General features: G+C 37.7%; 1 protein-coding gene across 1 annotated transcript in view; it reads left to right on the plus strand.

Annotated features, from left to right (window-relative positions):
* OXCT1 (3-oxoacid CoA-transferase 1) overlaps window positions 1–20,722 on the plus strand; it is a 79,962-nt gene that overhangs the window by 22,571 nt on the left and 36,669 nt on the right. Inside the window, exon 7 of the mRNA XM_075079378.1 lies at window positions 4,130–4,190. Coding sequence (XP_074935479.1) covers window positions 4,130–4,190 — 61 coding nt within the window. The remainder of the gene's footprint in view (window positions 1–4,129; window positions 4,191–20,722) is intronic.

Consider the following 20,722-nt stretch of genomic DNA (forward strand, 5'->3'; position numbering starts at 1 on the left):
ACATCATTTGTTTGAGTTGCTGTGTTTGTGCTCCAGTTTGTCCTGAACTGTAGCAGAAGGGGTTTGCTTATGTTTAACATCTGGTTTTTATTTGTTTGTTTTATGGCTATCAGATGAAAAGGTAAGTAATTATGGTAATATAATTATGATAATCAGTTGCAGTTTACTACAGGAAGATGCTGAATGATGCAGTCTGTCTTTGTATGTATGAGAATAAACAAGGAATTGAAAAAGCAACTGAAAAATATGTGGATAAAATAATACCGATAATGTCACGCTTTTTTTTGTGTATATATACACGAATATACACAGGTATTCACATAAAATTTTATCTTGATACCTTACAGATATAATACTGAATTAAAATACTTGACAATTAAGAAAGACTTTTTTATTTTACCCAACTCTTGATATCGTGGCTTGCCAACTGGCAAGATAAAATGGTTTCTGACTGAAAACAGAACTTTCTTGTGTGTGTGTGTAAATAAATTTAAAGGCTGCTAAAATGCTTTCTTTAGGCTCTGGGACATAGAGTACAGGAGACAGTCTTCCCATTTGGGCTTGTCTTTGATCTTGAGCCTCTACTGTCTGTTCTTTTATGCTGTATCTATCTACTGATGCTTACTTAGCTGTGAAAAATTCTTTCATTCTCCACAGAAACAGTCTGGTTGCGTTCTCCCTTTTCGCCCTCTTCTTACACGTTCCGTCTCTCTCTTTATGCCTTTCCCTCTCCCTCCTGTTCCTTTCAGAAGTCTTCATATGACTTCTGCATTCACACAATACAGTTGGTACCAGATACTACTTCCCTCTGGAGTAGAGACCAAAAAATCTTGACTACTCCTTTCAAGTGTAACTAATCAAAGATGGAAACATCATCTTCCAGTGTCTTATTCCATGCAGAGTATTGCTAGCTTAAAAGAATTTGCTGATAATAAGCAGTGGCACATTCTGGTTTTGGATGAGCTGCATATTACCTCATGGCCTACACAGAGAAAGATAGGCTCATCTCGTAGCCTGCGGTAGACAACAGAGGAGGAAATTTGTAGTAGATTAGAATATAACAGCAATATTTCTGTGATCTACAGGATGAAAAGGAAAATGCATTCTTGACATAGTGCTACATACTGAGTATGTATTCACTGCCAGTGGGATGCTTCCGTACTTCTATTATGTGACTTCTGGTTTTGTTTGCTGAGGTATGAGTGGATAAATATAGGCTCTGTGTTTACTCACATCTGCCACCACTTTCATAGCAGTGTGGTAGTGTTTATAGTGTGTTTCCCACGATTCTGTGATCTGTGGAGCCAACAGGAATGGAGTGTCTGCCAAGCTGTTGATCACCCTCAATCCAAGAGCTTTTTCTAAATCTAAAGGATGTTCTTATTTGGACCATAAGCCAGCATGAGTTTTTTTTGTCTATTCTCATATATTAAACAATACTGTTTTCTTGGGGATCTGGAATGGCACCAGCTCCTTTAGAAAGCACATTTTTAAACAGGACTTTTTACATGATACTTCATGTTCCCTCGCTGTTTTGTTCCATATAGCATGCTGTGGCTGCTTTCCTTCCAGGCATGTTTAGGCTAAGTGGACCGTTTTGCGCCACAGCTAACAAGACCTGTGTCTGGCCCAGTAGATAATAATTCTAACCAAGACAAATAATCCAAGACTCCCTCAAACATAATTAAATAATCCCCACCTTGTTTCTGTGCTAGCTGAAAGGATGTGTATATGGGCATTTTGCTTTGTTAGTCTGATGCAGGTACTAGTTCTACTTAGCAGAACAGAGTGTCTGCTGGTCTTAAGCTCCCTTGGAGCTTTGCTGGGTAGGGACAACAGCAGGGAGTGCCACTGCTTTTGTGGATATTCTGCCTCCTTTGGCTCCTTTTCATGTGGTACCGTTCTGCTTTGGATTTGTTCTAGCCCAATATACTTCCACTCTACAAGCAGGGGTGTGGTTTGATGCTGATTAAAGTAGGCTCTTGACAAAGGAACAGAGTGATTGAGGGATAATGTGAGTCAGGGCCCCTGCTGTCACAGACAGCTTAGTCAGGCTATCTCTTCATGCTTCGAGTCGTTCTGCGATATGTAAATTCAGCTCTGAGGTGTCCCTTCATCTCTGCACCATTATGTAGTGGATGTAGTTTGTTGGTTTAGTCTACTATGGACTAGTTTGCTATCTTCTGCCTTTGTGAGAAACGCCATTGCCATACCTTTGAGTCAGCTTAGGAATCCGTCGCTGGAACAGTGGACTTTGTAGACATTGCTGAGTCTAGATGTCCAGAAAGCTATCTTAAAATTAAAAGGCCAACGTAGCTAGCTAGTTTCTGGGTTTCGTACTCGAAGAACCTGAATGTTATTCTGTCTTGGAAAATAAGTTCTTGTTTTTCTGCTTTGGGGTGATGTGTTCTTTAGAAATAAGACCTTTGATCTTGTAGAGGACTGCTGCTTCTAAAACAACTTTACTAACCCAAAAATGTTCTGAATTACTTTAGCTTTATAAATGGGGTCAGAATCAAGCCCATTAACTCTTCTTAAGTTGACGTTGAAATGTTTTCTTGTACCTTTTTCCCTTATGCAAAAATAATATTGTATTGGTTTCTTTTCCTGGCAGACCAGCCACTCTGATCTTGAGAAAGTCTTTGGCTCAGAAAAGCAGTCGCCTGGGATGAAATATTGAATTCTTTGTTTCCAGATCTGTCTTCCCCCATCTGTATCCATTCCCCTGCTATTTTAAGTAAATACTTGTAACTCTATTTTATTTTCTAGCTAGTTTAGGGTAGTTTTCCCTAAATCACTACTACCTAGTATTGTATTAATGCAAAGAATATAAATTCTTTTTGTTGTTTGTTTGGGTTTTTTTTATGGTTTCCTCTTCTTATATGCTTTTGTGTTTACACAGACACAGAGGAGACCCATGGACAGAAGATACTGTCCCTTCTGTAGCCTCTGTTAAAGGCTTCGCAGCTGCTGTGTATTGCCAGTAAAACAGGAATTTCCCCAGGATATGTGTCTTTGGGTATAGCTCTGATTCTATAAGTCTGTGCCCTAGAAGTCATGTTAAAACTGCGAGGTAGTCTCAGGATTTGGCCATTTCGACTCCCTACCTCCTCTAAAGCCACGAGGTGGCAGCAGCATCCCAAAGTTCAGCATGAGTATAGCCCTAGGCATGGTCATTGCACAGAAGATCGGAGGAGAAGGTGCTGGGAAATAAACATGGTCAGAAAAAATGCTTCTGTGGAAAAGGAATGCGGGGAAAGGAGGTTTTGACTTGTTTTGAACCCTCTTTTAATGCATCTTGATGAAGAAATTTCAAGAATTCTACTTTATAAGAGAGAAAAATGCTGAGAAGCTATCAGTGGAACCCCACTAAAATAGATGTCATTCTTCTTAAATGTTATGCCACACAGCTTTGTTGGCTTTCTGAAAAATACAGAGAGGGGCTGACACAGGCCACTTCTATTTCCTTGTTTCTACTAGGATCTCAGTGCAGATCCCAGCACAGTTATACATCATGTTATCTTGTTCCCTAGTCGTTCTTTTTCCTTGTTATAGAAATACTGTGTGGGAATGCTCAGGATGAATGCCAGAGTCTTGCAGTGAGTGCCAAAACTGTCAGAGCTTTTTCAGTCAAGAGAATTGGATTAAATTTACTACACTGCAAAGTCCTATCCCAAGTGCTAGTCTGAATTGTGAAGGCATATGTGGGACTTGTGAGGTTGTTAGGCCCTGTGATGGCCACCCTGTGGAGATTAATTTCGTTCTTTGTGCAGTGAAATAATGGGAAGGTGCACTGTACAAAGCCCAGCTTGCTGCTGCTCTTGGATCTACTAAATGAAGATATCAGTAGCATACCCAATTTCAGTTAAACAATGTGCTGATTAAAAGTCAAAAGAGCTGTAATAAATATTTTCTAATGTAGCAAAATATGATTTAATTTTATGTGCATCTTACACAATTCATTAACACCTTTTCCTCCCTCCTATTTTTTTGTTAGCCCTCTAGCTATTTGGGCGAAAAGATTTGTGGTGTTTGTAATACAGAGATGCTTGTAGTAGCTTATCTCTGAAAAGTCTTTCCTCGTACTATTACAGCTTTTAATATTTATTAATTTTCTTTTATTTTGCAGGAAAACGGCAAGAAACTTCAACCAACCTATGTGCAAAGCTGCCAAGACAACTGTGGTAGAGGTAGGGAAATGAGACATAGTAAGCCCTATAGCCCTGTAGTCAGCAAACCCCTTTGTTTTACATGGTATTTTGGAGACAGAGTTCTCCTTTTCTTGACTCTTTGGGGGTTTTCGTACCAGGGGCAGTGGTCTGACCTGTCTCCTTGGATAGCCTACTCCTAACACTATGCTCTGCTTCAGTGATTAGTTCACCATGGTTCCTCAGTTTATTATTGTTAATCTGAACCTGGCCATGACTTTGTGTTCGCTGTGATCACCCTTGAAAGGTAAACATGGCAACAGCCTTCAAATTTGTTAAAATAATACATGGATGAAAGAAGAAACAGTAGGCGTAGGCTGTGCTTGAGTAGATTCACGTAAGACCTTATGCAGAATTTCCTGAAAGTAGGGGTAAGTACATAACAACATAGATAGGACAAATCATGGAGTTATCATAGTTGCAGTCTCTAAAATTTAATAAATTACATAAATATCAGTCCAGAATGAGATACAGACATTTGGTTATGCGTTGAGAAGGATGATAGACTAGATTATCTAGAAGTTTCTTCCAATCTTTTTCTGCTTTTTCCTTGTCTAAAACGATAATGCTTAAAAACATGGAGCAGCCTACACTGGAAATATATTGGTGACTGGAGAGTAGCTAAGGCATAGCAATATCAAAAAGATTGATTGCTCTATTAGCTTTTTCATCACTCTCTGGTAAGTTTTTATATGCCTAATAAAAGTTAAATACGGTTTGATGGTAAGATCAAGGCAAACTTTTCTATACTATTTCTAGTGAATTCTAAGTGGAAGAGGCTTGTGTTTCTTCAGGGGTTTAGTTTTGTTTTGTTTGGGGGTTGGGTTTTGTTTTTGTAAAATCTTATCTGGAAAAATTTTTTTGTTATGTAAACACCTCTGGATAATACTTTTGGCAACTTGAGCTACTTCTTTGTGTTTTACAGGACTATGGCAAAATATACCATAAAATTTTTCACACACCTTACAGTGACAAATCAGGAACAGTACATGAATTTTCAGAGCTGGTTTTCAAGAAAGGTTTAAACTGTGTTTCCACTTGAAATGAAATAAAGACTCTTTCAACATTCTCTTTCCTTCTAGTCACTTGCCCTTCATACTTTGTTCAGTCTGATGTTAGAGAATTTTAAGTAGATCAAAGCCTTCCACCTACATTCTACCTCAGTCTCTCTTTCTGCTCTTTTATCCACATGTGATAGTGTAGAATTTTCTTGTCAGTGAGCAGCAATTATGTGACATCCTTCTTGCTATAATTCCACTTAACAGTCTTTAGTAGTTCTGCTGTAAACTGCGTCCACCGTGATTCTTATTGCGTTTTCAATACCATTTAAAAACTGACAAGCTTTTTGCAAGATGGCACATTAATATTACTTTACAACTCTAGTTTTTTATGGACAAATTAATGGGTGAAGAGGCATAACCAGAGATTTAGGACAAATAGATATTTTGAGTCAAATGCAATGCCTCATTGGCTTAACTTTTAAGTGGGTTTTTTTTTTTCCAAAATGGAGTTCAGAATGTTGTGTTCGGATTTAAGAGTTCAAACCCAGGGAATCAGAAGGAGATATCTCAATATGGCATCTAGTACATCCTCAGTACTGAGCATGATCAGCCTGCAGCTGTCTAAGCTAATCACTAGGGAACTGAGGCAACTGAAGAGAGTTTTGCCTGATTCCTTAGTTAACATTGTTCAAGGCTGAAGGGTGAAATTCTCTATCCCGCTTGCAGGGAGAAAAAAAGTTTTGTGTAGGGTAGTAATCCGGATACTCTCTTGGCATCAGGGATTTCTGAATTCTGGTATCTGTTCCCAGCTCTGTTTCTGTTTTTCACCCACAGACCATTTAACTTAATTTAAGCAGGCAGTCATAGAAGTAGAGATTTGAAGCCATTCCTGCTCCTTTCCATCGAACTAGCTCCAGGTCAGACTTGTCTTCAGAGTCATGCAGTGAATAACTGGAATTTGCAGGGTTGTAGTTACTCAGTCTGGTGCTCCTATCCCAGTTTTGAACACAGAGCTTTGCACTTGTTATGCAGCAAGACTTAACGCTGGCTAGCATGAAGCATCAAGCTGAGGCAGGTAACTAGCAAAAATTAGAGGCATATGTGTCTGTGTTTCTGATTTTTGAATTGCTGAAATTTTTTAAATGAATGCTATAAATACACAGAAAAAGAGAGTTGTTTTTTCTTGTAGCTACTCTGATGGGTTATTTATTTAACTTTCCTGATTATTTGTATAGATCTAGTTTTATCCAGTCCTTTAGAAGCAATCTCTTTTTCAGGAAGAGAAATTCATTTGTTAAACTTTACGTTAGAAGGATGGGTGCTAGGCCATTCATTTATGTCACTATTAGGCTCACTAATACAGTACATTCAATCAACGTATAACTTGAATTTTGGAAGATAGGTTTAATCAGAAACTTATCCTGCCTTGAAACAAACGAAACGAGAGACAGAAAACCCATCCTTCTGTTCATGCTTCTTGTAGTGGTTAATCACCCTCGCTGGTATAAGTATGTCTTTTCACTTTAATTAGTTTGGCTTTATCCAAGTGCTTTTACTCCCTTCTGCTAGATGAAAAACCTTTCTGAAGCTGGTATTTCCTTCCCACTGAGTGACTTCTCAGTGCTGTAGATACGATGAACAGATTGAGGTCTTAATGATTCTAACTGCAAAACATTCTCTTCAGCTCTTCTGTCCTTTTTATCACAATCTCTTTCTCACTCTGTTTTTTTTCTGAAACTTTACAAATGTGACCAGCTGGAGTGTCTTCAGCATTGTAACACTGCTGCCACTAATGTCCCCTGAAAAGTAGGGTTACTCTTTGGTCCTGCTACTTCCTTGTTTGCATACCTGTACTCTTTGCTGATCTCATACAGGGGGTCCTACAGTGTTAGTTCCATACACATTGTTGATCTTTTTTCTGGCATACTTCAGGAAAAGTGTAATCAGTGTTTTCCAACAGGCGTTCTGTAAGTACGGCAGGTATTTCTTGATCACAGGTGTCTAACTCTGTGTTTTGTTATAAAACATGGTATGTTTGAATAGACCCAGCTCATCTGTTGTGTCTGGTACTGCTGAGTCCTTAGGATTTATTCTTTCACCAATCTTGCCCCAGATTTATTTTAGTTTTTACTCATTAATAAAAATATGAAATGGTATTTGGCATAGTAAGATCCATACCAAGGAAAACAAACTACTGGAAGTCCAGTCTCAAGGTATCTGTGAACTTGGTAAAAGTGGGAAGTGCGCTGGGAATCAATTGTATTTGTTAACCTGTCCTTCTAAATTAACCCGAGAGGCTGTGAAATCTCCTGACATGCATACACAGTAAAAGACACTTTTTTCTTTGATGTATTAAAGCTGCAGTTGTCTAATTTAAGCCAGTGCAGCATTTTACACTCTTTTGGCTGAAGTATAGACAGACACTTAATTTTTGTAACAGTTCAGAGGTGGGAGAACTTGGCAGCATTTGTGGATTTGGAGGGTAAGAGTAGAGGCAAAAAATTGCCACTACACAAACCCACAAACTGATAGCTATTGCTTACTTAAAAGCTCTTCTGTGCTGGGAGAAGCAAGGCTGGCTTGCGTAGAGAGGCTTCTGAAGGAGGAGGAAGTCAGGCTGTACCATGACATGATCTTAAGGGTCTTTTCCAACCTTAATGATTCTGTGATTCTATGATTACCAGTTATGTCTGTGGCACAGAGCAGAGAGTTACTGATTTTTAAAATTCCCCTATAGCAAATTTCAGATTAGTGGCTGACCCTCAGCCTTGTTTATTTTGACTAGGCAAATAGTCAGAAGTAGCTGTTCAGTACCCTTTTGGGGATCAGAAATACATTGATTGTAAACTTCTAATGAAATGTAAGAGTTGTTTACTGACCTGCACAAATATTTTGGGCCGTTACATGCATTTATTTTGTTTATCTAAGTGATAGGAAGTAGAAACTGCTGACATTCATGATAATAAGAATATATGCTGAGGCACAGATAACTGTCTGTAAAGATCCATCTGCGCTGAGTCCAGTGGAATTTCTACTTTAATTTGAAGTTGACAAGTGTTAAGGATCAACAAGAAGTTTTCAGCTGAACTGCATGATTCCTGTTATTTGGAAGGTAACCTTTGGAGAGAAAAATGTTAAATAATCCAGTATTGGCAGCATTGGTTAGTTTGACTTTATCTATATGTGAAAGCAAAATGATGCAGGAGTTTGTTTTTTAGTTCTTCTACAGTGTTGCATATAAAAAAAGTTCTCTGTTCATCTGCTTACTTCATCTTGCAGAATGTGCGAGAGTTAAGTATGCAGTCAGAACTGTAGCTTTGTTTGGACCTGAGCCCTCACGCACACACCCAGCCTGAGGCTTTCAGTTGATTTTCAGACCTATAAACACTTTCCTGCTCCTGTTGCAAAGACGGGAGTTGGAAAATCAGCCAATCTAAAAGGAACTCAGCAGTCCCAAGTTATATATGAGCCACCAGACCTTGTAAAGGTGCAGAGGAAGGGCTTGGCATATGAAGAAATTTGACAACTTGTGTGGTCTTATGTATGCAGTAACATTTCCAACACTCTCTGAATGAAGGACGTGTCTGCTGAATTCAGCAGGCGGCACTGCTGTCAGGACCCTCAACAGACCTGTTGAATTTTGTGGTGGGAAATGAAATGTCTAGTAGCTTGGAGTTACAGGGAGGCCTACTGGATGTATGTCTAGCTGCTAGGGCAAGGGCTGTGATACTGCAATGCTTCTTAAGATGCATCTTCCTGTAGAGGCTCCTGTGAGTAGAACCCCACCAGGAGGGACAGCTTTTAGTGATGGCGCCTGCTTTTTGGAGAGAATCAAGGCAACCCAAAGCCACAGGAAAAAACATGGTGTGACCTTGCCAGGTGTGGGTGTCACGACAGCACGGGAGAGGTGAAGGGTGATACAGGCTTGGGCTCTTGCTGTCTGCCATGGAGGAGTACATGAACATCTATAACTGCCCCAAATGTCCCTAAGCTGTTGTCTGTTTTCTTGCTGTTGTTATTCTCTGCTGTGAGACTTTCTGAATACTTGTCCCTGGTGAAGTGGTTTGAGATCTCAGGTACTGCCATAACATAAGTGTTTGATAGTGGTAATACTCAATATGTTCAGAAATATTTATTGGCTGGCTGTTTGAATATCCAGTTTGAATAATTTTCTTGCTCAGATTGCAGAGGATGGCTAAATATATCTCCCTGTGTAAACAGCATTTCCTCCTCAAATAATATCAGAGGAGGAAAAAAGAGAGTGTACTTTCTCATAAAAATGCATTAAATAAAAATCATTAAACCCTGCATTTTATCTCTGGTTGCCTAGTAACAACACAGCCACGTCAGTGAGCGCCATTATCTCAGGTACAATGAACTGCACTTCAGTAAGGGACAGAAGGAGACTGAAATAAGCTATTTGGATCCTGTTATCTGTGTTAAATCATGTCATTGTGTTTTATTGAGGAAACTGGAAAATGAACCCCTTTTTTTGGTGTCTAATTCTCCAAGTGCTTTAACAATGGCAAAATTTTCCTCAGGTGCATAGCTCTGTTCTGAGGAATTCTTCAAGGTTTTTGCACAGTGACAGTTTACTGTAAAAAGCCTGTATGTACTGTTTGAAAGTGGAAAAATAATCTGAAAGAATATTATTCCTTACCTGGGTGCCCCAGCCATCTAACTCAAAACTGAACCCTGGTACAGGAAGCAGTTCTGGATTTGGGATGGGCATAGTCTTTGCATTAGGATGTGTTTCTGGGAAACCACAGATCAGGATCTGAAGCCAAGAAGGATACAGTATTGAGGTGCTTCTGTGCAAATGCTGTAACCACTGAGCTGTTGTGTTGCTATAGCCTTTTGCGATATTGTTTAATTGCTCAGTGATGATTCTGTGTGCATTTGGGATGGTTGCTGAGGGGGTGTCCCAGGGATCTACAGTGGAAGAAAGTTTTGTATGAGAATCCCATTTGGCACAGGATGGACACTGAGCTGCTTAGTCTTGCCACCTTACCAGAAGATTTTGGCACAAGTGACAGTAGAATTATAGTTGCCAATATATATTAGTATAATATATGGAAAATATATAGTTATGTATATAAATACATATTATTAGTGTAAGTACAGACATCTTTGCATCTTAAACATCTAGGTGGTTAGTCAGGGCATTTGACTGTGTGGTTGAATTTACATGCCTAGGTTTTGGGAAGATCCTGAATCAGAGATGCTTGCGGATCTGAATTTAGATAACCCAATTATAGAGTATAGACATTACGGTGTTCTTTCCCAAAGGAACCTTAGATGAAAGATTTGAGGGAACACTTTTGGGAGAGTAACTATGAAATATAAGCTCATGATCCTCAGAAAGCATAGAAGGGAAAACGGCGAGATACTAGGAATTGGTCTTAGGAAGACTGATTTCATGAGCTCAAAGACTTGGTAGATAAAGGCTTCTGGGAGGTGTATCTAAGAAGTGAAGTTAGGGAAAGACTGTATTAAGAGCTTGAGAATAAACTTTTCAAGCATGGAGAAAGCAGTGGAAGAGTAGTAGGAATTTGACCTTGACCACAATTACGGCAGTCTCAGATACAGAAAAGAAAAATGACAGAAAGTGAGATCAAGGTCAGATGTGTGAGGCTAAGTGTTACAAAACCCAAACAAACAAAAAAGCTTAAGCTCTCATGAGCAAACTCAGAAATCTCCAGCCCAGCCCAAAATAAAGAAGACTTGAAAGTAGCAAGTCTTTTTTCTAAGAGTACTTATATAGCGGGCTGGGAGACCAAGGACATCGATACTTCACTGCCCAATGAAGAGAGTTAAAATTACCAGTGGTGGTAAAATTACCTCTACGAAGAAGGCTGAAGTGTTTAATGCTTTTTCTGCTTCAGTGTTTAGCACTGTTAAAAAGTAGTTTGGTGTTATTATGGTGCCAGTCATAGAAGGTTAAAGAACAGTTCAGAGAAGGATTGGAACTGAGATCCAGGGACTACTAGTACTGATTTGGAAAGGGAGCTCCTAGAAACATTTGCATACTATTGCCATGGTATTTTTAGTTTGCCAAAAAGCAGCCCACCCCCTGAGTTGAATGCTCTTTTATAGTTTTTATTTCCCTTAATTGTATTTGGATTCTGTGCTTCTGTGTGTGCATCTGTTAAAAGACAGAACAGAAAAACAAAACGTTTTACAGCTGTTGTGCGGGCCATCTTAGGATGATTTGAGAAGCACTGGATTAGGCTGGGCTAGAAGGGAGTTCATAAGGTAGTTCTTTTTAGTTAACATGCTTCGGATTTTCAGGGGAATAAACTTCTTTGATAGTTAATTTATTTATGTGATTTTGTGACTTTTTTCCCCCTATGGTTGCTTTTCTTTTATACATAAATATATTAAAATATGTATATTTATATTAATATTTTAAATAGTTTATATATTTTATATAAATATGTATAAACTCTAATTATGTGGTTTCAGATTTGGCAGTTCATTGCAGATGTGAATATAATCTTCAGTGAAAAAAAATCCTTTTATTCTTGTAACATATGTTAAGAACAAAAAGAACAAGCCGAAGCAAGTCCGTGGTTGATCAGTAGACTGCAGATTGCCAGGAAGTCAGTGTGCTGAGGAGACTGATGGAAAGCCTCTGTTTGCTCTTAAAGCTAAATTTAGGGTTTTTTCATAACAATTTCTAGAAAGCCTGGTATATGTGCATTTGCAATGTATCTCATTAACAGTACTCATGTCCTCTATCATGAGAATTTGAAAATTAATAGGATTTAAAATAACCTAGATTTAACTTTTCATTGTATGTACTAATATATATGATAAATTAATAATTCTTACACCCTGTTTCGTGTAAGATGTGTTAATCAATCAATGACTTCTCAGTCTTTGTATTTTAAATCATGGTTATGTCACTGAAAAAATGGTGCAGAGTTTTAGCCATGATTCAAGGAATTTATATGCATATATACTTTTATTTATGTATCTTAAAACAATAATTTATTTTCTGTGCTATTAACATCTCTGATAGAGATTTCCAATATGAAATGAGAAACATTTGACATTCAAACTAAAAATCTTACAGAAAGTTCACAATGTGAGTAATTGCATACAGACATGAAATACATTTTTTTCAGGTGGTCAAAATACTGAGATTTGAAAAGCTGCAGCCTTGAAACTAATGCTACACTCAAATAGCTCAGGTTTTAGTCTTCTCTTGCAGCATCCTTCCCTGCAAATGGTATAGAACAGAATTATTCAGTCAAGAAAGAGAGGATTTGAAGAGAATTAAAGTCAAGACTGTCTTGACTTCAAATCATGCTGATTTTGCAGGCAGCAGAAGATGGTAAAAGAATGGATGAGGACCACAGAGTAGTTCTCTATTTCTGTCTCCCAGTTTACTGCTGTTTACTTGAAAGCTACCTAGTCTTCGGTTTTTTTCCAAGACTATGTTAAATTGCTTTATAGAAAATGTGCAGTCATGAAATCCAGGGTGTGGAAATGCGCTTGCATTGATATTCCCATGAATTAGATACTAAGTTCCTTAGTTTGCTGCTTGTGATTAAGCTGGAGAAAGTGATAGCTAAACAAATCTTAAAACAACCTCATGTTTAAACAGGTGTTTCGGTTTTTTATTGTAGAAAAACAGGTACATTTCTCTTTTTTTGTAACCTTTGGAATAAATCAGATGTATTATATCAGGTTTTTTCTTCTTGTTCAAAGAACCAGGGAAAAGCAGAGAGGAGAGCTGGGATACATTTCTGCTAAAAATAGGGGAGGTATGTAGACAAATGGCTGTGTGAGCAGTGTGCTAAGGAGCACTTGTGCCCCCCGCTGGGCTCTCAAAGTGCTGAATTTCTCAAATGCTCTGAGCATGAAGAGCTGCAAATGAACGTACAAACACATCTAGCAGTTAGTTTTTTAAGTAAACTAAATTTCTTAATAAAAATAATGTCAGGTACAAATATTTTTCCACAGTACGTTCAAGATAGACACATTTTTATGCCAATATTTTTGCCTATTTGAATTCCAGGCTGATAGAAGTTATAGTGATGTCTCATGGTTCTCCCTTGTTCTTTTAAGTGAATTAGGTGAGTTTTTATGCACCTTTGTTTCTGTTGCTTTGCTCTGTTGTGTTTTTTGTTTGTTTGTTTTTCAGCTGTGTATACTGAAAAGTCTTGTAGCTTTTCTAACATCTTGGGACGAGGCCAGCTGAGAAACAGGCTTCCTAGCATGGACAGCAGCATGTTCTTGATGTTTGTGTATTTTGTCACTTACTGTAAGGCTGTTAGAAGGGGCTATGTGCTTTTTGTTTGCCTTTGCCACCAGCAATTAGGAAAGACGCCTGTCCCACCATGCACACCGAAGTAGGCTATCCCTTGATTTTCCTGAGCTGTGTATACCCTTAGTTTCTTTTGGTGTTCATACATTGAGAAAAGCTATTTTTACATGGTTTTGATCTTAAATTTTACAAAGCGTGGTGGTAGATGTGCTTCATTAATTCAAAATTAGAACTAGTTTGAGATTTTAAGAAACTCCAGATTTAAGGAACTAAATTGAGCCATCATAGTAGAAATGAATTGCTGTTTGTGATGGATTCTGTCAGATTCTATCAAGGTTGAATGTATGCTAACCAAATGTATCTGATTAAGACATTGCTAGAGGCAAAGAAATCAGTATTTTCTTACTAGGCTGTGATATGCAAAAACTTTTGTTTTTATGGTGCAAAGGACTGATCTAACATGTTTTTGTCAGCATCAGTGTCAATATTTTTGGTTCTGTTGAAGCAGTTTATCCTTGTTTTTTACATTCATGCATGTCTAGTGCACTCATTTCCAGGCAGCTTTCAGAAAGGATAATCATTAAGTGTAAGAAAAGTAACAAATTTTATTTTTCTTAAAACTTAAAATCTCTTGATATACACATGCCTGTGGTTTCTGATTAATCTATTGAAATTATCTAAGCCACATGACATACTACCGTCAGTTGTTTTCTTTCTTCTAATCCTTTCCTTCAGAGTATATTTGAACTCTTCCTTTACACTGCAGAAAAGTTTTATTGATCTTGAATATTTTGGGGTTTTGCAATATCTGCTATTGTTTTGAAAGTGAAATGGACCACACTGATCCCTTGTTGAGGAAGAAATTGATAGCATGTAAAGTAGTTTTCAGAAATGTTTGTAAACTACCACTGTTGATAGTGAACATCTGAAATAAGGAGGATAACTAATACATGTGTGCACATAAAGTGCCATTTTGAGAGGATGTGTCTTTTTGTTGCCTCTATTGAAATACCTGTGGGTTATTTTTTTATTTTTTTGCTTCTTACCAGAAAGAACCAGCAACATAATTTGCGGAAAAATAGCTATTAATATATTGTTTTACCCTGGTTACCTTCCTATATTGTTTCCTGCTTAGCATGCTCTGGTCTGATCCTTAGTTACAGCAATTCCTTGAGTTTGAGGGTCATTTAGTTGGACTTGCATGGCCTGGAAAATACAAAGAATTCCCTCTTGGATAGTGCAATTAAATCTCTGATTTTTTTTAAAAAAAGGCTTTTTTCCTTCACTTTTCTACCTCTCCCTTCAGTACTTCAATTCCTCTCAGTTAATTTTTGAAAGTAAAGTTTAAATTTATCTCCTGACCTTTAAGTTACATTTCTTTGAATGTGTAGGAGATAAGCTCTCTTTCAGTCTCTTCATTTGTTATTTCTCTGATATGACTAAGAAAATATTTTGTTGGATTAAAGCTAACTTTTTGAGGTTTTGATTCTTTTTTATAATACGGGAAGAATCTTAATAAAGTCAGTTATTTTTACCTTCTAATCAGTTCAACAGCTTTTGATCTAATGTATTTTGAAAATAAGCAATGAAGTACAAGAATAATGCATTTAAAGCGGTGTACATTTTGCAGGAATGGTAAATTATATAATTCCAACAGAGTTAATATTGTTAGCAGCTATTCTGTACTGAATTTGAAAGATTTGGGATGTGTAAAGTTAACCTTATTCAGCAGAGGTACGTAGTACAGGTTAAACAGGTTCTTTTGCCATTAGTTAGCCCTTAAGAAATGAAGATGATGTTCAGCAATTGTGGGGGGCTTGTTTGTTTTCTTATGGCCCTTTTTTCCCATTATTTTAATTTTTTGATTGAAAAATAGTTACATAATGTAACCTAAAAAAATATTTTACAAAATTGCTTTTCCAGATCTGAGAAGGCAATTTTGTATGTATTCCATCTGGATGGTTAGGTTTCTGTTGTGATTTAGCCAGCAGCTTAGCCCCACACAGCTGCTCGCTCACTCCCCCACAGGTGGGATGGGGGAGACAATCAGAAAGGTAATGCTTGTGGGCTGAGATAAGAACAGTTTAATAATTAAAACGAAAACAACAACAGCAACGATAATGCAATAGAAAGGAAAATCAGAGGTGTGAAACCTGGGGCAGGGGGAAGGACCAACTAAAACAGACAGTGCATGATGCAGCCACCCAACACCGACAGTCCTGAGCCACAACCACCATCACACCCCCCCACACCAACTGCCCCCGTTAATGTGCTGGCCGTGGTGTCACATGGCATGGAAGGAACATCCCATTGGCCAGTCGGGGTCAGCTGTCTTGGCTGTGGCCCCGCCCCTCCCAGCCTCCTGCCCACGTGGCAGAGCATGGAAAGCTGGAAAGGTCACTGGCTACTACAGGCACTACAGTGAAGAGAATTAACTGTATTCCAGTCAAAATCAGCAGTTTCATTTTGTGTTAAGAACTTAAGTACTGAATAAAAATTGAGCACTTTATAATTAAAAGATAAGAACATAGTTATGTTCCCATTTTTGTCATCACTACTATCATCCAGTTGAGTATAGTAAAAATAAGCACTGAGTACTGTGAAATCACCTAATTTCATCAAGAAAGCACAAGACACAAAACACAGTCATAACCAGCATGAGTTCATTGATGGCTTCTATGAAAACAGCCAGATTTTAAGAAGGCTTTAGGAAGGAATCAGTCCTTAGGTGTGCCTGCTGCAGGAGGCTGGGCAGGTTGGTAATACCGGGACTAGTATATTGCTGGATCCTAAAGTAATCTCTCATACTTCTAATTCAGGTTGTTCTACAGTAGAAAAATAATGTAAAATTGAAATGAATTAATTTAAGAAAGCAAGAAAACAGCTTTTGTTTATCACTTTCGCTTATTGATGCATACAGAATTGTATAGACGTACTTGTGCAAATCATGAAACAAGCACTTTCATCAATTCAGTGGAGTAACTTCAGTAACCAACAATAGTTGGCAGACATTGGTTTTTTTTTTCTCTTCATTATCTACTTCGTGAACATCTTGGAAAACCTGCCAGTTTCAGTTCGTAGTTACAGAATACATTTTTACAGTACATATTTTAGGCACGGTTGATAGCAGGCATTTATTGTTGACGTAGCTACTCTTTTATAAAATCACTTCTATTGTGATTTCAGTGAATCTGCCTAAGTGACTCTTTATTTTGGGTAAAGCTGCCCATTTATAAGAAAAGAAAAAAAGGTGAAAATACAGTGTTTTGAGAATGTTATTTTCTGAGGATTATTCCTTTGAAAATGTTCTTGAAACTTAAGAATATCATGTATCCTGACTGTGCTAAAATGTGACTAGCTTAAAACTGAAAAAGTGTAGTTCTGTGTATATGGTAGAACTTTTCAGAGGCTGGTGGTTAAATTTTTCAAATTGTTTCATGTATGCACACAGCTTTACATGTTGATAGCTTGTGCAGATAATCAGGTATGTGTCCTCTTCTCTTTGCAGTTGTTATCCCAGAACTGCTGTGTGTGAGTACCTAGAACAGGTGATTTTGTACAGTCTGTTTTCTTCTTTGCTGTCAGCAGTACATCATGGAGGAAGAGGTTAAATGTGTGGAACAGAAAGGGGCAGTTGGAGGAAACAGGTAGCAGGTGTAGAGAAGTGTGAGAGAAGAGATTAAGCCTGAGGCAACTAGAAGTGGAGGTAATTGAGATTTAGAACAGAGAAAACAAAGGTGAAATGAGAATAATCTAGTAGGGGCTCCTAACTTATGAGTATCTGTAAGCACATGATGAAAAACCTGGAGAGAAACCTAGGAGATTTATGTCAGCTTTGCTTCCCTAATGATCAGATATGACATATTGTCAACACACTTCACTGTTTTTCTCTGTGGTGTTCACAGCGGAAAATGTTCTAACAGAAACCAGGAAAAAAAGATGAAGGTACATATGATCTTTGTTGGTATGGAACAGGCAAATAAAGAACAGCTGTGTGCTATTCCTGTATTGCAAAGAGAAAGAAGCACATAGTGAAATTACAAGAGATAATGAGAAATGTTTTTCGTACTATTTTAATTGTAGAAATGCAATGATAGAGTCTTTTGGGTTTCAAGGAAACTATTAGGCAAGTTCATGGTCCATCAGAAGCTATGAAGCAAAGTGGTCTGTGTCTAACCTCTGGCTGAGGACATCCTTAAACTGCACATTGCTAGAGGCTGGGAGAATATGACCAGAAGTCACAGCTTTTAAGCTCCTGTTCTTTGCAAAGAAGGATTACTGGGCTAAGTGGATGTTCAGTGTGACCCTGATCAGCTTCGTTAGGCTAAAGGTTCTCTACTAAATCTGAACTTTACACATTTTTACTGTTCCCCTGCTCTGCAGTATGCTTATGAAGACATTTATTCCAAGTTTCATGTGCGCATAACGTGGTGGTTATTGACCAAGATGTGCCTTTGTCAGACTACTTTGTAGTTGCTTGCCTTTTAAAGTTGTTGTAAAACTCTTCTTCAGGATGGCTATTGACTGACTGTCATTTCATTACTGTAGGAGTTTGGCAGTAGTAGGAATTTCATGGTTTGGCTGGTCTTAGAGTCAGAAAAGGACAGAATTGAACTCAGAAGATCCTCAGTTTCATCTCCCTGCATGCAGGCAGAACTGAGTAAATATTAACCTGCTTTGCTCTTTCCTGTAGCCCAATAGTTTGTATAGCGTGTTCTTAATTTCCAGTGACCTCTTTTCAGAGTGTATTCCACTGTTCTACAATATCAAAGCTTTTTGCAAAATTCGTTCCAAATTAAAATGCAGACTGATTTTTTTCTTGTTTGTCATTAGCCATGGGGAATGGTTGATCACAGTTTCTGTGATCTTGAGTGAACCAGACACCTACAACTCTCCTTACAGACCTTACTGTGTTTTTAAAATTTTTTTAACTTCTTATGATTTTATAAACGTGAATTTAGTGACATCCTGACTCTTCCAGTAGCGAAGTAAAGACATGCTTTAACGAGGTTTTTTTGAGCATCTACGGAGCTAAATTTTATTTAATCCTTCTGTTGTTTTAGACATTGTACCTGTTGTAATGTTTTGTTCTACTTAAGTTCTGCTGGGTATTTTTATTATTTCAGCTTGAAGAACTGGAGTGTACTAGGATAATTAAGAAAGTGATAGAGAGATTTAATAAAGCCAGTGTAAAAATAAGCTACTTAAAAATGCATGGGTTTTGTTAAGCTCTCTCCCCGCCAGTCTCTTTCTCTCTATCACCCACCCACACATGCATGTTTTCGATTTTTTTCCCCATCATAAGGAATTATAGTGTCATTTCTGGTTATAGCTTAGTTTTATGAAAACTGAGATTTCAAACTAAAACAGCTGAAAATATTTCACGTATCATAAAGGATCTAATTAGGCTGCAGAAATAGGTTAAAAGGTACATACTCAAAGGAAAGGCCTTTTTATTTTCAAGCGTTTTGGCATGAATACTTGAGTATTCAAGTTTCCTTGCCAATTTTTGGTCAAGAACTAATGTTTGTTGTCTTTCTCACTGGAAGTCTGTAACCTTCAAGGTTCCCTTTCTCTCTCTGGAAGCCTTCAGAAATTCTGACATAAAACTTTAGGAAAGTAGCTGAATTTTTGTAAGCAAAAATAAATCTAACTACTTTAAAAAGGGAAAAGTAGATGTAAATTACAGAAGGAAGTGATATTGTGAAACAAATGACCATTGATTCTATAAGTGCTGATACCAAAAGGAATGGCAGAAGGCTCTTGTGAATCATAGCAGAGAACAGCTTTTATGTTCGGGGTGTACCTGAGATAAACCAGTATTCAGAAATGATTGAATTTACTCATTCTGCTCCCATTGTCAGCAATCAGACAAGATTTCCAAGAACATTTATACCCAGGAAGAAAACCAATACTGTGAAACTCTTGAAACAATGAAATGATGTTTGAATCACACATCAGAGCCTTCCCAGAAGCGGGAACTCAGCCAATACAGCCTCTTGAAGTTACTCTTCAGCTGTACCTGTGTAGCAAAGATGTAAACATTTTCTATCTTCTAGCACATTGATGAAGTTAAGATTTAAAATTAACACCTGTGATCAAGGCAATCTAAATGGTACCAGAGTATTTTGATTTGCTAATTAAAAAAAAAGTGCAGGAGGTGGTCTGCCCTCTTTATGCTATGCCAGAGTTTGTTTCTCTTGGGCGGGATGCCATATAATGATTTTTTGCATTTACAGGGATTCTTCTGTACATGACAAAATAAAGCCTGAGGCAAGGTAAGCAGAGAGAAGAAAGAACAGAAGGATAGATAAGATAGAGAGTGGGACAGGAAGAAAACTCACACACATCCTTTTAATTGTTAATACGAATTCTCTCCTGCATGTCTAATTGAGGCTTAGGCTGTAGATGTGTTGCAGAAAAGACTCATGAAGGAATATAAAACCTTTATATAATATAAATAAAAATTTTTATGAAGATAAAAAATAAATATAGAGGGAATATGCCCAGCTATGGAACTATTTATTTTTGCAATATCATTCTTATCTAGAAAGATGCTTGGGTCTTGTCTTGCAGTGTTCACAAAAAGTTAAGGTGCTGATTCCCATAACCATCAGATTTCCTGGCTTCACTTTTGTTGGCACAGCTTCCTCTGTGGTAGCAGTGCTGGCAATACTGATGGCTGCTGGCAGCCCATCTACAGTGTCTCAGCTGGAGTATCATCTAGTTCTCTGTGAGCAGAGTTGGAAGAGAGAGTTGGAGCAGTCAGATGGCATTAATACTTTCCCTGTGCAAATTCTTCGTTTTCCATATAAACATGGTGATCAGTTTCACTTGCAGAACTGGATGGTATGTGTTATTGCAGACATTACATGCAAATTTTTAATTCCTTTTCAGAACTCCATTTTTTTGCTCTACAGATATTTTAACATAGTTAATTTTTATTATATTTGATGCTTATTTCACATAATGGTAGAACATTTAAATTGCAAAACACCAGTAAGAATAGTGGGGGGCTGCCTGTGAAGGCAAAGGTGTTCCAGTCTGCAGGGATCCTTAGGCTCATTTGAAATCCCTAAGACAAAATACTGTTTGTATGTGTTATGTTCATTTAGGATAATATAGGGAAATAATGAATAATTATATTGATGGTTCTTGTGAGGAAAAGCTATCATGCTGGCTGCTGTTTCCAAAGAGACAAAATACTAACCAATTAAGGGAAGGGGGTGACTAATAAC

This window comes from Phalacrocorax aristotelis, chromosome Z (assembly GCF_949628215.1).
Source record: "Phalacrocorax aristotelis chromosome Z, bGulAri2.1, whole genome shotgun sequence".
In the NCBI taxonomy this organism is placed as follows: domain Eukaryota; kingdom Metazoa; phylum Chordata; class Aves; order Suliformes; family Phalacrocoracidae; genus Phalacrocorax; species Phalacrocorax aristotelis.